Source organism: Panonychus citri, unplaced genomic scaffold, assembly GCF_014898815.1.
Source record: "Panonychus citri isolate SS breed McGregor unplaced genomic scaffold, ASM1489881v1 Contig00033, whole genome shotgun sequence".
NCBI lineage: Eukaryota > Metazoa > Arthropoda > Arachnida > Trombidiformes > Tetranychidae > Panonychus > Panonychus citri.
Genome location: NW_026515438.1, coordinates 87641 through 107833, shown reverse-complemented (window position 1 = coordinate 107833; position 20193 = coordinate 87641). Strand labels below are relative to the sequence as shown.

The following is a 20193-nucleotide window of genomic DNA, read 5'->3' as shown; positions in this document are numbered from 1 at the left end:
GATTTATTCGAAGATTGGGAAATGACATCTCTTTCCCCCATTCAATTTGATACATCATCATCTGGTTATATTGGAGCTGATCATCAACCAGTTCCAACTGAAAGTAAATTCGAAATGATTACTCCACCATCAACCATTGGAACTAATCTTCAATTTATTTCGCAATCACTTCCTTCACCTATCCCTCAAGCTCTTCCACCACCTCTTCCTCAAGCTCTTCCAACACCTTTCCTTCAGAATCTTCCACCACCTCTTCCACCACCACCACCAATCTCACAACAACCTAATGTTATGGTTATAAAACCAATGAGTTCGGTTATCATGTACAACATGAGTCAAACTCATGACATGTTTGTATATTCATATCACAATCAAATCAATTGATTGTTTAATAATAATCTATTAAAGATTACATAAATTCAAATTTTTAATCAAAATATTCATCGTGAAATTCGTATCGTCTCAGGTTGTCCTGGAAGTTATATATTTCCACTACTGTTACAATTAAAAGTTCAATTCAATTCGCTCAACTAATTGCAGCAATCAACTAATCAATACCAACAAATCAGTGACCAAAGATAATCATTATCACCAAAATCAACACAATCATCAACATCCCAATTAGCGATATCAACTAGTCATAATCATGATCATCATTAGGTATCTTAGGTATCAACAATTAACTAATTGTTTCTCAATTTCTTCTCTTCTTCTTCTCTTCTTCTTTTCTTCTTCTTTCAATAGTTTCAAGAAATGACTTTTCTCGGTGGATCGGCAATGATGGCGATCGGATTCATTTGTTGTTCTTGTCGAATCATTTTCTTTGGTCCTCATTTGCTTAATTGTTGTCCAGCAATCAAATCCTCCACAACAATTAACACTTATCACAATCAAAGAAGACCAACTAATCCTCCTTTTTTCACCGCTGCATCAACCGCGATGTCCACAGTCACTTGTATTGGTGTTAAATTCAATTCCAATCAATCAACTGAAAGGCCAATCGAATCTTCATCGAAATCAATTGATTCAAATTCAATTCATTGGAATTGATTGGAGAGATTGGAATCAATTAAGGTGAAATTTTCGATTATCATAAAACATTATCCAAACTCTATATTCTTCTCGATATTTTATTCCTACTCAACACTTGGAGCATTTCAATCAACAGGCACCGTTAAGATAAAAACTATTGTTAATCAACTAATTACTTTTCCTAATCAACTGATAATCACAAAATTAACACTTTAATCCCGAAAAGTAAATCATGTTAACAACATCAACTCGAAAAGTAAATTAAACTGTCATCAATTAATAAAATTGTCGAGACAAAATTGACAAAGAAATTGATTGTAATTTATGTTCACAATTAATTAAACAAGACAATTAAATTAGTAGATGAGGCCACTTCCGTGTTTTCTAATGTGAAATGTAACCTGTTGAAAGAAGATAAGAGATCAATTTATCTAAGAACTTATCGATTTCCAAATATTCTAATTTCTCGATAATTAACTTTACCTGAATTAATAAATGTTGAAACATTTTTCCTCTTTCTTTTTTAATTGTTTCCTCTCTTTGGCTCTTCTATTTTGGAACCAAATTTTCACTTGTCGTTCCGTTAACTGGAGATTCACCGCCAATTCCGCTTTTCTCTTAATTGTTATGTATTTTGATGTATGAAACTCTTTCTCTAATTCTAACCTTTGATGATCAGAATAAACAACTCGATATTTATCGCGAGTTCTTGTTTTCCCCGAAGAGGGTTGACCTGAGGTCGATGTTGCTGATTTCCAACACGTGGTTATCGATGTGGTGGATGGAGATGAAGATGAGGATGAAGTAGCTGAAGGTGTAAATGGAGTTGATCTGATTGGTGGGTCAATGTTTTCACTTTTAATTGTAGTTGGTGGTAAAAGAGGTGGTGATGCTTTAATTAGATTTTGTTGTTGATCATCAGATGATGAAGGTGTTGTTTGGAAACGATGATGATCATGATAGAGATGATGATTACTATTATCAAAATGCACTAAATGGTTTTGTTGATTGAATAGTTGATGAGGTGGTTGATGTTGGTGGGACAAAGGGTATGAATGTTGTTGTTGTTGTTGTTGTTGAATTAAATTACCACCAAGTTGGTCAAGTGAACTGTTTTGAAAGTAATTTAAATGATAAGGATGATGATGAGGATAAGGTTGTGGATAATGATTATAATCATAATCAATAAGAGAATTGTTGAAATTCTCCATAATTTATTATACAATTAATGAAAGAGAACAAGAAATTAACTAAACACGGAAACTTCTAAAAACAGACTCAGAACTTGACTGAACTTACAACTATTTCATCTACTGAAAAAGTTTCAAAGAAAATCTTCTCCTCCTTCAATCTCTCTCTCTCTCTCTCTCTCTCTCTCTCTCTCTGTTTTCTTACCTTTGCTTTAACTCCACCCTATCAATCGCATTACAATAATAAAAAGAAAGACTGAACGAGAGAGAGAGACGGAAAAGTGGCCTACGGTCATACTTTTTCGCAAAGAGGTGCAAAAAAGTCTTATGACTTTTAACATCTCTATCATCATCATCGTCTCGGTCTTACAGGTAGTCTTTTTTTTCACAAAGAGGTGCTAAAAAAGCCCATCTTTCCTCTTCGGCTTCTCTTTACTTTCTTAATTTTTTTTTCTTCTTCACTTCTTTCATCTTCTCCTTTCCTCTTCTTCTTCTTTTCTTTAATTGTTTTATTGCCTTATAGAAGAAAAATGATGATGACAAGAGAAGAAGAAGAAGATGATGAAAATGATAATGAAAATGAGAATGATGATGAAAACTGGGAATGATGATGTCATGATATCTTTTTTTCATCTTCTTTATCTTCTTCTTCTTCTTCTTCTCTGAGAATAATAACAATTCAGAGATTTATAGTAAAATGTTATTGATGATTAAACGAAATGAAGAATGAGTTATCATTTGTTTGCATCTGATTAACTTTATTGCTTCCAATCTCTCCCAAGGTGATCATCAATTGCTTTCTTTATGTAAACCTTAACCAAAGTTTCATTTATATTATTAATATGATGACAATCAGTTAACCAAATACAATTTATTTTCGTGTACATTTTTATTGTACAATTTCACACTCACTCTCTCTCTCTCTCTCTCTCTCTCTCTCTCTCTCTCTCTCTCTCTCTCTCTCTCGATCTTTTTCGATCTCACAAATTTCCTTCCTTCTCTCACTCCTGATCATTATCATCATTCTCTCTCTTCCATCATCGTAATCATGTTTTCTATATAATGTTATTTGAATATTTTTTTTCTTCTTTTTCATCATCTTAATTTCATTTCATTATATTTACTCATTCACTTTAACATAATTGTAATACGATTGATAGAGAATAGGGTGGAGTTAAAGGAAAGGTGAGAAAGCAAGAGAGAGAGAGAGAGAAAGAGAGAGAGAGTTTGAAGGAGGAGAAGATTTTCTTTGAAACTTTTTCAGAAGATGAAATAGTTGTAAATTCAGTCAAGTTCTGAGTCCGGTTTTTCGTTTGAGTTCCATTCTTAGAATTTCAATTGTTTTTCGTTTTTTTTCTTCTTCTATTGGTTTGCTTTTTATTAATTGTTTTCTAAATTATGGATAATTTCAATCATCCTCTTATCGATTATGATTATAATCATTATTCTCAACCTTATCCTCATCATCCTTACCATTTAAATTATTATCCAAATAGTGCACATCTTGACCAACTCGGTGGTAATTTTATTCAACAATCAACACAACAACATTCATATTCACTCTCTCATCAACATCAACAATCACATCAGAACCATTTCGATAATTGTAATCATCATCTTTATCATGATCATCATCGTTTTCCATCAACAGCATCTTCATCATCTGACAATTTCACCCCAACAACATTAATCAAAAGTGAGAACATTGATCCACCGGTAACGGCAACACCTTCGGCTACCTCATCATCATCTTCATCTCCTTCAACCACATCGATCACTACATCGTGGAAATCAGCAACATCGACCTCAGGTCAACCCTCTTCGGGGAAAACAAGAACTCGAGATAAATATCGAGTTGTTTATTCTGATCATCAAAGGTTAGAATTAGAAAAAGAGTTTCATACATCAAAATACATAACAATTAAGAGAAAAGCTGAATTGGCGGTGAATCTCCAGTTAACGGAACGACAAGTGAAAATTTGGTTCCAAAATAGAAGAGCCAAAGAGAGGAAACAATTAAAAAAGAAAGAGGAAAAATGTTTCAACCTTTATTGATTCAGGTAAAGTTAATTATTGAGAAATCAGTGGATTAGTTACCGTTCGTAACCATTTCGAGTGATTGTTTCATTGATGAACTTTTTTCTCTATCTCTTTACTATTGATTAGGTTACAGAACTTTCATTAATTTATCACAATCATCAATGTAACGGAGCTCGAGATACAAAAGGATTCACGAATTGTCTTGGACATTTGGACTTAAGTGGCCTCATTATCATCATAAATTCATCAACAATTCATTTAATTGTCTCAAAGTATTAAGATGAATTCATGTAAAACATAAAAATACAAAAGATTTACAATCGAACTGATTTGTTAATTGTTTCAAATTCATTTCATTTCTTTTCATTTTTCATTTTCCATCTACGATTTAAAGTAAAATGTGGAGAAAATATAGAGAAGAAAATAGAGTTTGAATAAGGTTGATGATGGAGTGATGATCAATTAGATGAATTGGTTTCCATGTTTTCATCATGATTCTAATTCTTATTCGAGTAATTTAATCATTTAAACAAATTGTTTCCATTTATAGGATAATTTGACTGAGAAGAGGAGGAGTTTTGGTAAGTGGGGTGAAAGAAGGAGGATGATGAATACAGGAGAATGAGAGAAGATGATGATGAGAAAGAAAGAGAGAGAAAGAGAGAGAAAGAGAAAGAGAAGTTGAAGAAGAAAAAGAAAAAGAAGATGAACAAGGTGAAGAAAGAATAAAAACAACTAAGATAGTGAGAGAAGACGAAGACGAAAAGCGAAAAAAAGAAAAAAAGAAAAAAAAGAGAATTTTATATTTGGCGCCAATTCTTCGATTTAATGTTTTCTTATTTGGGGTTAGGAGAAGATCCAACAGATGGCGAGAAACAGAAGAAAAAGGAAATGAATGAATTTGAGATTTTATTTAGAAAAGGTGACGTTGTAATAATAAGAGAATTTCGGTGAATTGATTGTTACTTTTGTCTTTTAATTTTGTGATTAAATTATTGGATTTGTTCTTTTGGTGGAAATGGATTTTCGTGTGGAGAGTCTGGTGGATCCTATGCGATTATTTGCCAAGGATTCTTATCGTTTAGTGAAAAGATGCACAAAACCAGATAGAAAAGGTTTGTAGTAAACATTAGAAAATGTTTTAAATAGAAAAATGATTTCTGACATTTCTTTTTCTCTTTTTGTCTCTTTTTGTCTCTTTCTGTCCCTTCATCTTTTCCATAATCTTGGTCTTTGTTAATTACTCAGAGTTCCAAAAAATCGCTATTGCTACTGCTATTGGATTCGCCATCATGGGCTTCATTGGATTCTTTGTGAAATTGATCCACATTCCAATCAACAACATCATTGTGTAAGTATTTCTGCCACATAATCTTGATTAGGATTTGTCATGATTGGTTCCCGTTATTGAATTATTATCGGCAATCGACATGCTATCTACTGTTCAGTTTGAAAGGTCAATAGTTCAATCATTTTTCTGTAAATACCTGGTTAGGTTCAACTATATCAAGTCAATCATTTCTTGTAAATTAGTTCAATTTTAGTTTCAATTGCCAGTTCTGTTTAATTTCAAAATTCACCGGTTGATTTCATATTTCATTTACCGGTTGAAAATATGAAAAGAAAACTATTTTTATATTGCCGATCTCTCAATCAATTTGGAAACTTCTGTAAAAAAAATACCTTTCTAACCTTTTTTATCTTTTCTTTTTTTACAGAGGTACTTAAAAGCGTTAACGATGGTTCCAAAATAAAGAGCATTTTACTATATCACACGTTTATTTGACCTATTTTACTATCGGATTATAAGTGATGTGAAATAAATTTGAAACTTTCACTCTACATTCTCGTGATCTAAACATACAAAACAAACCCTGGACTCTCTTGTTTTTAACCGAATTTGCAGTTCGAAATAAGATTTTGGAATATTAGTAGCTAATTTAAATTCTCGATTTGATATTGAATTCAAAAATTATGAGGTTTTCTAAGAAGTCGGATGATATTTTTTAATTAATAACGTGAATATCAACTCGGTGAAAAGTAATTACTCAATTAGTGGACTTCGTAAAAGTTATTGTTATTTCGAGAATAAAATTAGTCGCTTAACATGTAACAGATATTCCATATCCATAAATTCCACTTAATATAATTGGATTAGGAGAGATTATATTTTAGGATGGATTATGATTAGAGGAAAGCAATAAGCGTTTGGAATGATTTTAGATCATTGATTGTTCATGTGATCCTTTGATTATCCACTCATTACGGTTTTAACAAACTCTTCGTAATGAATGTTACCCTGTGAATCCTCTTGACCAGCTAAAAGTTGTTCAACTTCATCATCTAGAAGTTTTTCACCCAAAGTAGTAAGTAAGTGTCGCAATTCAGCTGAACTAATGACACCACTTCCATCCTTATCGAAGTGTCGTAAGCCTTCAATGAAATCTTCGGCTGTGTCGGTACATCGATTCTTGGAGACAGTTTGAAGGATCGGAAGGAAAACATCAAAACCAATTCTATCATCTGATGCAAGAGAAAAGAAAATAATATTTATCATTACAAGAATATCTAAATGATGTCAATAAAAAGACGATTGATTGTAAATTTACCAGGTCTTAGTTGATTACAACATTTCTTTACTTCGGCTTCAGTTGGATTTTGACCCAATGCTCTGAGAACATCACCTAATTGGGAAACATTGATTTTTCCATCGCCTCGATTATCAAAGAGAGAGAAGGCTTCTTGATATTCTTTGATTTTAGAAGGAGGAGAGAGAAAGAAAAAAAAGAAAGAAAAGAAAGAAAGAAGAAATGTAAATGAATTGATTTGATTTGATTTGATTTGATGGAATTGTCAACATGAAGAGAAACAACTTACCAGCGACTTGATCCTCTTTGTAGTTAACCTAAATGTCGATGGAAAATTAGAGTGGGTGAAAAAAGGAAAGGAAAGGAAGAGAAAAGACATAAAAAGAGAATAATTATCACAGATTAATAACATAAACATCCTGATACAATAAAATGTAGTAAACAAAGTAATTGATTTGGTCGGTGATAGAGAAACAAAAGTAAAGGTAAAGAGAGAGAATGAAAAAGAAGAGAAAAGGTAAAAGGTAAACATACTCACCATTCTGATGAATTTGTGAAGAAAATAAAGTGAAGATGAAAATGGAAATGAAAATGAATTGAATTAGAATATTAAAGAGAATCAATTGAACGAAATGAATTGAATGTTAATCATGAAATAAATGAATTAAACTCTTTTTGTTTCCTTTCATTGACAATTAACAAGAAAAACAAAACGAAACAAACAGAAAGAGAATTTTTTCTTTCTTTTATTTTTGTTTCTCTTTCTTTTTTCTCTGTCGTCATTTCCTGAACCGCCTTCTTTAAAAAAGCTCCACAATTGATTCTCATCATTAGAAGTTAATTATTGCGAGTTAATTAACAGTTAATTTTCTAAAAATAAACGAAAATTAAAGTTGAGATGATTGGATGAAATGACGAAGAGAAAAGTTTAGAAACTGTAGTTGATATTTTCTTTCGATTCTTTTTAATTGATCAAAGAAAATATTCTAATTGTTTTTCTTTAATTTTGATTATTAATTTACTTTTATGGAAATTGATTAATCATGATGATTTATTTCCTAAATTGGAAATATATTGTAACATGATTGGGTTAATTGTTTTTATCTTTTGATTGTTTTGATTGTTTTGATTATAATTGTGATCATGATCAATGTCATGATTATGTTTATGTTTATGATTGTGATCAATTTGATTAGTTGATTGTTGGTCACAAATTTCATCTTTAATTGTTTCAATTGATTCTAAACTACTGGTATTCCCATGAATTGAATTTGAATCAATTGATTTCGATGAAGATTCGATTGGCTTTTCAGTTGATTGATTGGAATTGAATTTAACACCAATACAAGTGACTGTGGACATCGCGGTTGATGCAGCGGTGAAAAAAGGAGGATTAGTTGGTCTTCTTTGATTGTGATAAGTGTTAATTGTTGTGGAGGATTTGATTGTTGGACAACAATTAAGCAAATGAGGACCAAAGAAAATGATTCGACAAGAACAACAAATGAATCCGATCGCCATCATTGCCGATCCACCGAGAAAAGTCATTTCTTGAAACTATTGAAAGAAGAAGAAAAGAAGAAGAGAAGAAATTGAGAAACAATTAGTTAATTATTGATATCTAATGATGATCATAATCACGATGATGATACTTACTTGATCTTCATTGAAATAAACATAAACACTAATCAAAATGGCTCCTAATCCAATTAAGATCAATATAAATCCAGAGACAACAAGGACATCGGGTGAACGATAATGTTTCCCAAAGTAGATCTCAATTAACGAAGCACTTAAAGACAATCGTTTTAATTGTAATTGTGTATTTGATTGTGAATAACGAATGTCATTTGTATCGTGAATATTTAAACTAATTGTTGATGATTTTTTACTTTCACCTGATTTATTATTGTGATGATAATGATACGGATTAGGATTAGGATTAAGACTCTGATTACAATTACGATTATGATTATGATTATGATTATGTTGATATTGTTTATTGGGATGTTGATTGTGTTGATTTTGGTGATAATGATTATCTTTGGTCATTGATTTGTTGGTCTTGATTAGTTGATTGTTACAATTAGGTGATTGAATTGAATTGAGCATTTAATTATATTAATAACAGTTCAACTTTTGTAATCAAACAACTTGATGTTTATTGTTGATTTAATTTTATTGATTATTTGATTGTTTAATATTAATAATAAATTGTTGTGAAAAATATTATGTGAATTCATGATTAATATTAATCATTAATTAGGATACAATAAATGAAATCAAAGTCAAAATCACAATTTAAATAATTTACTTGAATCAAACTGAAAAATATCAATACAAGTTTAATTGATGACAATCAATTTAACCACAAGAATTATAATAACTAAATGAATCAAGTTTCTTAAGTAATTACAATTACAATCAATTAATTATCATCTTCTCCCTCTCACTTTCTCACTACAATTAATAATATCATCATTAAATGATCATAATGATAAAATTTCTTGTAGCAATTAAATAAATATTGAGGAATTAACTTAATTATCAACACAATTTGATCATCAACAATTAATAAGCTCATTATTGATTAACTGATTAATTGATTGCTAGTCAATGAATGAATGGTAAGGGTAAAAAAGATTTTCTGTTCGTTACAATTAACAATTTTTTCTAATTACAATTAAAAGTTTCCCAAGTCAATCAACTCTCAAATAGTTAACTTAAACAATCAACTAACCTTCTTGTCTTACAATTAACTTGATCGTCAATGGAAAATAATAATCATAACAATTAGAATGAGAAATAAATCATATAATCATCGGATTAACAATCAACAATCAATACTCTAAATCCTTAATTGTGACAATAATAGTTTTCATTTACCAAAATATCACCAATGAATGTGAAGAGTTGAATAATTCATTCAATTAGTTAATCATCTTCTAATTTTAATTTAAATAATAAATAAATTTAATTTCTCCTTTTCTTAATCAAAACAATCTCGAAACTGGATTGAACTGAATTTACCAATTAATTAGAAAAAATTAATTTTCTCTCACTAAGCAGATAAATGGTTCTATTACTTTATTATCACTAATCAAGATAAAATATCTAAGTTCTGATAAGAATCGGAGGTCAATTAATAATTTCTATTAATAATCAAGAAAATTAAACCTTGTCAACAATCAAACAATTGTAAACTAATTAAAACTGATCCAATATATTAACAGAGAGGAAATTAAATTCTACTTGAAAGAAAAAACTCTTGATTGTTGAGCACTTTTCGTAAATTATTTACAATCAACATCTCGTAGCATAAGATTTCCTATCTAATCAAATGCAAATGAAAACAATTTACTAATTACGGTGACACAATTAATTGTTTGTCCACTTTCAACAAGAGGTGATCATTGATCAGATGTTTAGTTTAGTTTCTGCTTCGGATGTGACAACATCAAAGAGGAAAACAAAAATTAGCTTTATTTTCAATTCTAATTACATTTGTATGTTAGCGTTTTATTTATTAATTGTTCTCAACGTTTGTTTACTAATTGTTTATCTAATTTCTTATCAATTTACTAGTTAATCAAGTGAACATATCCAATGGAAGGGACCAGTAAAAGTGGTGTAAGTCAAAAGGGAGAAGATGAATTTTGGGAAGTGGAAAAGATTCTCGATAAAAGGATCAATCATGGTGTTGTTGAATATCAACTTCGTTGGTCTGGTTGGGGACCAGAATGGGATTCATGGGAAACCATGGAAAATGTTGATTGTCCAGAATTAGTTTACTGGTTTGAAGATAAATTAAAACGTAAAATGGCCGCCAAGGAGAGATCCAGACATGAACCTAAAGTTAGGCCTCTATTTGCTCCCAAAGAACCCACTGGATTTGATAAAGGCCTTACGGCTGAAGCCATTACCGGTGTAACTAAGCTCGATAATGAGATTATCTATTTTGTTAAATGGTAATTCAATTGTGTTGATTTAATAGTTTTAATCCTTTATCGTGTTTATGTAACATTGTTTTGCTTTTTTCTCTTTTCTTTGTTTACTATTTTATAGGAAGAACGAGGATAAACAAGGAATTATCCCTGGACATGTTGCTAAGAAAAAGTGTCCACGTTTGGTCATTGAATATATGGAGAACAATATCCGAAGAAATGATCAACACAGCAATTAAAGAGAATAACAATCAAATTAATCACCATTAAGGCCTTTCCAGTGGATGGGGAATGAATATCAAACAATTTCTAGTGTTTTTGAGTTTCGCTTACAACAATCAACACATTTGATTAATTCATTTACGAATTTTGAAAGATTTTATCTCGAAACCTTTTCCCGTACTTTTTTTTCTCTACCACAGGCAATTAATCAACTCATCAACAATCAGTAATCAATCTTCGTTTTCTTTTTCTCATTTTCATCTAATTCATTTTGAATACGAAATTAATTTCAATTGATTAACATGTAATCGTTTCCGTTTCAACATTTCCGTCCAACTTTCACCATTGCTAAACCTTCATCATTACCATTGATTGTTTTTCTCCGTTGAAGCTGACGATTTTCTCTTGATTTTATTCAAGAATTACACCAATTAAACTTACTAATTGTTTTTAACTAATTTCAATTTGCTTAATGATTATTTTTATTATAGCTAATTACAGCAAGTCTCCAAAGACTTTATCATCTTAAAAGATGATACTAAGAGTGAGTACAACTCTTTTGGGTGGGTTACAAGTTTGGATTGAGAATAAGGTGTTGGTAATATTATTAATGAGTTTCGATTATACAGTAGTAGTAGATTTAGTTAAATCTCAGTTCGGACAATCTGAATGTTTTTTAATTGATGATAATTGTCCCGCTCATCGGGCTAATCTAATTAATGAATGGTTTAGTTGTTGTAACTATTTACACAATATCAACCTTAAGTTGATAAAACTACCTGCATATTCACCTGAATTTAATCTGATTGAAAATGTCTGGGGCTGTAACAAATACGATTTTCTCTACTCTAATTGCGTTCCTAGTACTCGAGATGAAATGAAACATTTTATAATAGAAAATTGGAATAAAAAAAAATTAGTTCCTAATTATTGTGAAAATCTGTATGGATCATGGTCAAAAAGATGCGAAGACATAATTGCCAATGATGGTTACTCAATCAAGTATTGATTAAAATTATCTTTGTTTTGATTGTTCAATCAATTGATTGTAATCACTTCCTGCGCAAATGATTTAAAAATCATTCGAAACTCATTTTTCACGGCTGTATGTTTATCGTACAATTAATCAGTTGTTTGGAGACTTGCTGTATTATTCCTGCAATTCTTAGATATGTTTCAATGTTATCTGCTGTGATTATAATTAAAATCGCGAATCATTAACGTGCTTCCATCTAGTGGCTCTTTTTGTAACTAAAATGTGTTGACATTTTTGCTCATTTGTTTTCATTTATTGTTCACATTTTAATCACATCACAAGGTTTGCCTTCAATTAATTATTGTCAATTAATTGTTTTTAGCTGTTGTAATTTTTTAAATATTAGATAATTAGTTAATCTTCTCTTCTATGATCAATTAAATTTTGGAAGAAAAGAAATGATTTTTGATCTCTTTTTGTTTGTGTTTTATGTTGTTGACATGAAAACCAATTTTCAATTTCCAATCAGTGATTTAATGATTAAAACAATTGTCAACAACCTTGCCAATGAAATCTAATATTTTTGTGTTTCTATTAAAACAATAACAACCCATTTTTACAAATAGTAACACAATTAATCAAAGTGATTATATTGATTAACTAATTGGTCAACAATAGCAAAGGACAAAAGGTAATGTATTGTGAATACTAAACAAATTGTATCAGACAGGAAGACAAAAGTAGAGAAAAAGGAAAAAAAATTAATCAAATTGTGTGGAATTGATTGAAAGAAATGAGAGTAAGTGTGAAAACTGTGAGATTGACACAGAAATCAACAATCATTAACACACGAAAATCAATTAATCATGTCTTCATTTCTGTTACTGTTGTTACTTAATTATTGTGTGTGTTGTCATTATCATTTCAACACTATTTTCAATTTTATCTCTGCTCATGTATTTACATTGAATAGCAAATATGATTGAATAATAAGATAAAAATCTTAAATACATTTTGATAAATGTTTCTTTTTATCCTAACGAATAGTAAATGATACAAACAACAACAATTCTTAACACATCAACATCATCCATCTTTGTTTTTTTCACTTCATTCTTTTACTAAGCCTTACTTATTGTCTTCTTTTTCTTTCTTTTCTCTTTCTTTCTCTTCTCTCTCTCTCATTCAGTGACAATCTCACCACTCAATTGAAAAAGTCCAACAAAACATCAACAAAACATCAACATAAATATCAAACTTGTGCTTGTCATCATTACTTTTTTTACTTTAATTTTTCTCTCTCTCCTGTGGACCTAATTTTCACACCAACCTACAAACTACAATTCTGATCACTTAATTTACCTTTGGTTGTTTTCATTTCCATCAATTGTCCGGGGACGTTGCGGATGATTACTGTCCTTGCTGTCAACTCAATTATCACCATAATCAGGTAAATCAAGAGCATATCTGTGACTCTATTACTGTAATCTGATTGTTTTATGTATCTATCACTTTTCATCATCATCATCATCATCTCTCTCTCTCTCTCTCTCTCTCTCTCTCAGTTTATCATCTTTTTTCTTTCAGTTTACATTTACTATTTACTGCTTCAATATGATGATAGTTTTATTCGTTAATATTGATTGGTTATTTTTTCTTTCTCTATTTAAATATCCTCATAAAAACTAAAATTTTTCTACCCCTTTTCATTTGTATCTTACAGTTTGTGACCTGTGATAAAGTTATTTGAGAGTCAAAGGTGATACTTTTCGTTGACATTGACCGAGAGAGTGGGAAAAGTAAACGGAGTCCAAAAAATTGTCCATTTTGAGATCTTAATATTTTGTTATTAATCTACAAACTGATTTGGTGATAAACCAGAATCATGTCTCATTTATCACCCAACGGAACAAATCAATGTCGTGTTATTTATGATTTCCAGGCTCAACCAGGAACCGGAGAATTGGATATTTATGCAAATGAGGTATTGACCGTTTTACGTCAAGATGTTGGTGAAGGCTGGTGGGAAGGGTGTAACAGTCGTGGTGAACAGGGTCTATTTCCTGCTGGTTATGTTGAATTAATCCAATCAACTGCTAATTCAACGAGTAATGATTTTTTCTCCTCTGTTACATCTCCCACCTTAACATCTTCCTCTGTGCCACCCTCATTTAATCCTCCAGTTCCCAATTTTCCACCTCCAACTGGACCAACCAATGTAACTCAAATACAGGAAAACAATTATGATCAAGGTGATGATTGGGGTGATGAAGATTGGGATGATGATGATAGTCAAGGATCAACGGGTGGAGATACAATCGGAGCTGGTGCTGGTAGTGGTTCAGGTTATACGGGTGGATCTCATCAAGCTCGAGAAAGTACACTTTCTCTTGCAAGCGGTAAATCACAATTACCTGTTAAAAAGAGTATCAATCGTTTCTCTACTTTCGTTAAATCGGGCGGTGAAGATTTTATTCTTGGATCAAAGACTCGAAAGGTTCCTTGTGATGCTTATATTTACATTATCGAAACCTCATCCAATGAGATTATGTGGGCACCCGCTAAATCAGAATATCAATGCACCATTACAGCTCCGAAAAAGGAATCAAAGTTAAAAGGCCTTAAAACATATACCGCTTATAAATTGACTCCAAGTTTTAACAATATTATGGTTAGTCGGCGATATAAACATTTCGATTGGCTTTATGGTTGTTTAACCGATAAATTCATGGCCATTCCGATTCCTTGGTTACCCGCTAAACAGATCTCTGGACGATTTTCCGAGGAATTTATTGAACATCGTAAAATTCAATTACAAATGTGGGTTAATCGTATTTGTCGACATCCAGTGATATCTCAATGTGATGTTTGGATGCATTTTATCACTTGTACGGATGATAAAAAACGCTGGAAAACGGGCAAAAGACGTGCAGAGAAGGATGAATTCACGGGCGGATCATTTTTCTACACTCTTCAACCTCCTTCGGTTCCTTTGGAAGTGACCTTTGTCGAATCGCGAACCGAATCATTTGGAAAATTCATCAAAAAAATGGATGACTCAATACAATTCATGTCAGCGGTTGTTGATGATCAATGTCGAAAATATTCTGGCGCTTATAAGAAAGAGATGCAAAAAATCAGTACAGCTTTTAATTCAATTGCATCAGCCTACGATTCAACCGATTACATTGATCATCAATTAAATGAAGCCATTAGAGGGACTGGTGATTCTTTCGATAAAATTGCCAAAATGTACGAAGAACAACCCAAATACGATTTTGAGCCTTTAGCTTACGTTCTTCACGAATACAAAGGTGCACTTTCCGCTTGGCCTGAGATTTTGGACCTAAACAAACAAGCGTTAGGCCGTAAAAAGGATTACATTAAACTACGAGATGAGGGTAAAGCCGAAGACAAAGTGGTCGAATCGGTTTCCCAAAGAGCCGATGTTGTCGCTTATGCCGTTCTGGCGGAAATCAACCACTTCCAGAAAGAACGAGTCTTAGATTCAAAGGAAATGATGAAGAGCTTTGTCAGTGCACAATTAAACTTTTATCAAAGAATCGTAAACGAATTAACTGAAACCTTAAAGATGTTCGATTGAAGGAAAACCATTAAGTGTCCACCATGGAAAAGAATAATTTTATACAACTAATTAGAGAATTAAAATAATATCATCATCATCATTAAGTGAAAGAAAAAGTGCCTCTTTTAATGGATAACAATTAACAAATGATTACTTTTAAAAGCTAAAATTTATTATTATGATTGTAACAATCAAATCTTATCCGATCATCTTTTCACCTTTACCTGCACTTTTGCCTTGAAACAATCACAATTTACACCGATGCACATAAATTTGTATTATTTTACACTTTAATTATTTAACATTTACAATGGATCATCATCAACAATCAAATCAACTTTTCAACAAGAACAACATTGTTTTTATCCTGGTATATAATCAACTGTAAACTAATTAACATCAACAAACAAAATTGAATCAAGTGAAAACAAAAAGAGTCCAACAATCAATTATATGCTCAACAAAACAAATACATTACGATGAAAAGCCCAAGTGAAAATTAATTATAATTATTAATATTTTCCAATCTAATTTAATCATCTTTTTAATTCTCTGTTCCCATTTTCTTGTCATTTTTATGTTCATTGCGATTCCATGAATTTCCCCTTTGTAATTGATTATTTTTTTTAACCATCAACCATTTGAATCCATTAAGAAAAATGAAACTATCCAAAGATATTTACGATTACATATAAACGGATCAACAATCAATTAATTGTAATAACAAATCAACATAAACATGTCCTCATTTTTGTCTTAATTAATTGCGAACAACAAATTAGTCCATTGAAAATCATTCTCACTTTTTTTTTGTCTTAATCATAATCAAATTTTTACCATAAAACAACAAAGTATTTTTAATTTACCTTAATTACTAAATTTCTCATTGATTCTAAATTGAGGTGTTTACCTTAATCAAATTATGGATCGTTATTGTTGAACATAAACTGATCTTCCAATTGGTTAAACTAATCTAACCTTTAATTGTACATATGAAAAGCTTAATTGATATTCAGATTATTGTAAAAGGAGTGATTATAATTGAGAAGATCAGATCAATGTGATCGGATTGAAATGATTTGCTAATTGTGTCATTTGGGGAGTTTAATTAGTATCATTTGATTTTTCCATTGCTTCTTTATTAATGAAAGAGAATCAATATTTTCAATCATTGATAAGAATCAATAATTAGTAATAAAAAGTATAACTCGTTATTGTATTTGATTGGGAATTTTAAATTATTTAGTTGGTAAAAAATAAATTGTGAACAGGATGATTGTCATGTCAACTCTTTTTGTCTCAATTTTTCTGACAAATTGTAATTGAGTTAAATCTTTAACGTTTGATTGTTTCTCTTTTAAAGGTTGTGTGAGTGTTGTTGTTTTTTTTCATGTATACGTGGATTTAGGGGTAACATTAAATGGATCAATTTTCTTTTTTCATGTGGATCATTTTTAGGTGGATTGAGATCAAATCTACGAAAACAGAAAAAAGAATCATTGAGAAATAAGATTGGAACACATTTTTACAAACTTATACAATCGATTGGTAAGAGAGAAGAGAAAGAGAGAAGAGAGAGAGAGAGAGAGAGAGAGATAGAGAAAAAGTTAATGGATTCGAAATGGATTGATGATTACAGAATTGGTAATTTGAACAATTAACTAGGTGATTGTGATTATACATCCTTTAATGGTCTTGATTCTTGTGATTTATCCATGAGAAGTTCTTTCTGTGAAATCTCATAAATCATTTTCTGTCGTATGAATGGAATGTTTCTCTGTGAGATGAAAGGAAGAGAGAGAAAAAAAAATTATGTCAACAAATGAATTCATGTAAATGAGTTAACCAATTTACCTGACTAAAGTTGAAAGGTTTATCCAATGCTAAGCGTTCAGCATATTTACAGGTAAATACGCCACAATCAGAACCATTTTCTTGTTGTGGAATATCTTTGACGATAAGACATTCCCATGTCGAGGTATCGAGTAGGAATTGTTTTTTATCTTTCATTTCGTCTTCTAAATATTGAAGTAATCGAGATAAACATTCACGATTATTACCCGACATTGAATCATAATATTTGATTGTCGAGTCTCGTATTGAAATAGCTGCAAGGGTCCAATGAACAGATAAATGAACGGGTATTAGAATTAGGTCATAAGAAAATAGATCCACCTTTTTTGTCCATCGTTTCAAAGCTTTATGACCTCCTTCAGTTAAACGTTTATAAAAGAAAGTGTTGAAACAATAGACTTTTAAATTTCCATCGGTTTCTCCAATATTGGCACTTCTTTTTTGAATTAACTGGAAGTAAAAGTTGATAACTTCATCGTTAAGCCAACATGTTCCTTTAAGAGTTTCCAAATCTTTAACGCGAACTTCAACTCCATTTTCTTCGACAACTAGTTCTTCTTTGCTTCTAGCGAGACAATCCTCGATTACTTGTAAGGCCTCTTCAGGTAATTCGTCTTCCTCTTCTTCTTCTTCTTCCTCTTCTTCCTCCTCTTCTTCTTCATATTCTTCTTCGGTTTCTTCTTCCTCTTCGGTTTCTTCTTTTTCATCCGAGAAGAATCGATAAAAATATGGTATATATGAGAAATCGGCTTCATGGCACAAAGATTTACTTGTCTCTCGACGAAATTTACGCATAAAACTTTCTCTTTTTTTACCAATTATCCTTAAATAATCTTCCTTTTCTCGGCGAATCTTCTCTGCTTCAAGATGACCATCCTGAATCGCTCTACGCATATCGTTAATCCATTCACGGCTAAATAGTTTCTTCTTCTCCGCTTTTTCAAGTTTAAAATTTTCATAGCTCTTTGGTAAACTGGGTAACTTAAACTCTGGCTCATTTTTAACTGGTTCAGCTTTTTTTACTTCAGTTTCACAGACAACAGCAGGTTGAACTTTACTAGGAATTACTAAATCATAGGAGAAAATTTTCTTGATAGAAGCAAAATTTTTCGATGAAGCTGGAGTAGATTCTTGCGGATGTTTAATAGATGAACTTGAATCCTTTAAGTAGAGAGAATGAAAAAGAAAGAAAAAAAATTGGTTAACAAACAGGCGAACAAATAATTGCAAAAAGAAAATACAAATTAGCATGTTTACTCACATTGATCAAATTATTCGGTGTATTATTCAACTGTGAATTGTCCAAATGTTTAATCTCACTAACACAACTGGTATCACCGAGTAACAGGCCAGGTAGTCCTTTCACATTTTCCACATTTGGATCGCTTTCTCTATCGTCATCAGTCCAGTTTGTGACCGTTTTCAACAAGGCACGATAAGCTTTTTTTTCTCGCTCTCGGAGTAACTTTCTAACTTTACTACTTCTCGCCGGCATTCCCAATGTTTCACCAGCACGTTTTTTACCTTTTGCAGCTTCCCAAGAGGCAGGATAACGAGAAGAGCCTAATTGTTTCATAGTTAACGTTTAACTGTAAACGAAACTTGAAACAAAATAGTTTATAATAGAAAAGTTGTATCAAATAACAAGAAACAACAATTAAAAATTGTAAGAAAAAAAGTCAACAGCTGATGAAAAGCTAATCACAAATGACTGAAGATTGAAACAGCCAATCGGTAAGAGAGAAAAGAAAAGCGCCTAATTTGAAAAAGAAAAATTGAAAAGAAAATCAATCATATGAACAATTGAACAATCATTTAGAAATTAATACTCACTTGATTTTAATTTTTTCGTTTTTACATCTCCCAAAATCAATGATGAATGAAGACAAATAATTAAAAGAATAACAGAGAATTCGAAAAGATGAAAAATTATCTGATACTCTGAGAATTGGAAAGAACTGAAATGAATTTCAATTGATCTTCAATTGTTATGATTGAGACTTTCAGATGTTCACTGGATTTGATTAACTTTGGATCTTTTAATTTGGTTTAAATTGTTAGACCGAGAGATTGTTGATTCGATGGAGAAAATTATTTTGTTCACTTATCAAATTAAAGAATTTCAATGATATTCTGAAAATATAATAGCTCTTTTGTTCCAACTGATTTGATAATTTTCTATAGAGATGTAATTATGTACAAAGGAAAATGTTTTCATGATGGAAATGAACAATTCTGTTGATGGAAAGAAACTCTTATGAATGGAAAAAGAAGCCACCAGATGTCACTAGTTTTCGAATTTTTGTCGAGTAACGAGAGAAAATTCACTAGATGGCGATGCGAGTCAAAGAGAAATTTTTGTTTACAACTTTTTTCTCTTCTCTTCGTTTTCCTGTTTTATCTCTCTCTCTCTCTCTCTCTCCTTTTCTCATCATCATCCTCATCATTATTATTATCATCATTCTACTCATTCTCCTTCATACTATTCAATTCTCTTGCTCATTCTATTCTCCCTCATGCTCTCTCTCATTTTCTCTCTCATTCTCTCTCTAATTCTCTCTCAGCTATTTTCTCTTCTCCCTCAAACTTATTTTTCTTCATCTCTCACCTTGATACTCCTCCTCGTCTTCTCTCTTTCTCTCTCTTTCTCCCTTTTTCTCTTCATTCTCTCTCCCGCTTTCTTTCTTTTTCTTTCTCTCTTTTCCCTCTCTTTCTTTCTTTTTTTCTTTATCTTTCAATTTCTCTGTCTTCTTTTCTGTCT

The 20193-nt window shown here is 31.2% G+C and overlaps 7 protein-coding genes across 8 annotated transcripts; 3 read left to right on the top strand and 4 right to left on the bottom strand.

Moving 5' to 3' along the window:
- Nucleotides 1-1331: 1331 nt before the first annotated feature.
- LOC128397515 (homeobox protein CDX-1-like) lies at nt 1332-2653 on the bottom strand. The gene is made up of 2 exons (XM_053358247.1): nt 1516-2653; nt 1332-1433 (listed from the first exon to the last, which is right to left on the bottom strand). The coding sequence occupies exon 1, from the start codon at nt 2241-2243 to the stop codon at nt 1521-1523; it is 723 nt and encodes a 240-aa protein (XP_053214222.1). The 5' UTR covers nt 2244-2653; the 3' UTR covers nt 1332-1433; nt 1516-1520.
- A 613-nt stretch (nt 2654-3266) lies between these two features.
- On the top strand, nt 3267-4587 carry LOC128397516 (homeobox protein CDX-1-like). Its single transcript, XM_053358248.1, has 2 exons — nt 3267-4282; nt 4389-4587. The coding sequence occupies exon 1, from the start codon at nt 3621-3623 to the stop codon at nt 4275-4277; it is 657 nt and encodes a 218-aa protein (XP_053214223.1). The 5' UTR covers nt 3267-3620; the 3' UTR covers nt 4278-4282; nt 4389-4587.
- Nucleotides 4588-6318: 1731 nt separating this feature from the next.
- On the bottom strand, nt 6319-7531 carry LOC128397518 (myosin-2 essential light chain-like). The gene is made up of 4 exons (XM_053358252.1): nt 7389-7531; nt 7140-7167; nt 6872-7012; nt 6319-6785 (listed from the first exon to the last, which is right to left on the bottom strand). The coding sequence occupies exons 1-4, from the start codon at nt 7389-7391 to the stop codon at nt 6514-6516; spliced, it is 444 nt and encodes a 147-aa protein (XP_053214227.1). The 5' UTR covers nt 7392-7531; the 3' UTR covers nt 6319-6513.
- Nucleotides 7387-9207, bottom strand: LOC128397514 (GATA zinc finger domain-containing protein 4-like). The gene is made up of 2 exons (XM_053358246.1): nt 8507-9207; nt 7387-8407 (listed from the first exon to the last, which is right to left on the bottom strand). Exons 1-2 carry the CDS (start codon nt 8960-8962, stop codon nt 7892-7894), a joined length of 972 nt encoding a protein of 323 aa, XP_053214221.1. The 5' UTR covers nt 8963-9207; the 3' UTR covers nt 7387-7891.
- Nucleotides 9208-10205: 998 nt separating this feature from the next.
- LOC128397517 (chromobox protein homolog 3-like) lies at nt 10206-11474 on the top strand. Of its 2 annotated transcripts, XM_053358251.1 has the most exons (3): nt 10206-10356; nt 10436-10818; nt 10916-11474. In XM_053358251.1, exons 2-3 carry the CDS (start codon nt 10457-10459, stop codon nt 11031-11033), a joined length of 480 nt encoding a protein of 159 aa, XP_053214226.1. In that variant the 5' UTR covers nt 10206-10356; nt 10436-10456; the 3' UTR covers nt 11034-11474. The 2 variants fall into 2 exon arrangements, with proteins under 2 accessions (XP_053214226.1, XP_053214225.1); XM_053358250.1 differs by having other exon boundaries at nt 10279-10818.
- An 851-nt stretch (nt 11475-12325) lies between these two features.
- LOC128397511 (sorting nexin-33-like) lies at nt 12326-16449 on the top strand. Its single transcript, XM_053358244.1, has 3 exons — nt 12326-12683; nt 13182-13442; nt 13716-16449. Exon 3 carries the CDS (start codon nt 13878-13880, stop codon nt 15594-15596), a length of 1719 nt encoding a protein of 572 aa, XP_053214219.1. The 5' UTR covers nt 12326-12683; nt 13182-13442; nt 13716-13877; the 3' UTR covers nt 15597-16449.
- Nucleotides 16450-16681: 232 nt separating this feature from the next.
- On the bottom strand, nt 16682-19168 carry LOC128397512 (sentrin-specific protease 2-like). Its single transcript, XM_053358245.1, has 4 exons — nt 18694-19168; nt 17433-18593; nt 17216-17355; nt 16682-17053 (listed from the first exon to the last, which is right to left on the bottom strand). Exons 1-3 carry the CDS (start codon nt 19006-19008, stop codon nt 17254-17256), a joined length of 1578 nt encoding a protein of 525 aa, XP_053214220.1. The 5' UTR covers nt 19009-19168; the 3' UTR covers nt 16682-17053; nt 17216-17253.
- Between the last annotated feature and the right edge of the window lie 1025 nt (nt 19169-20193).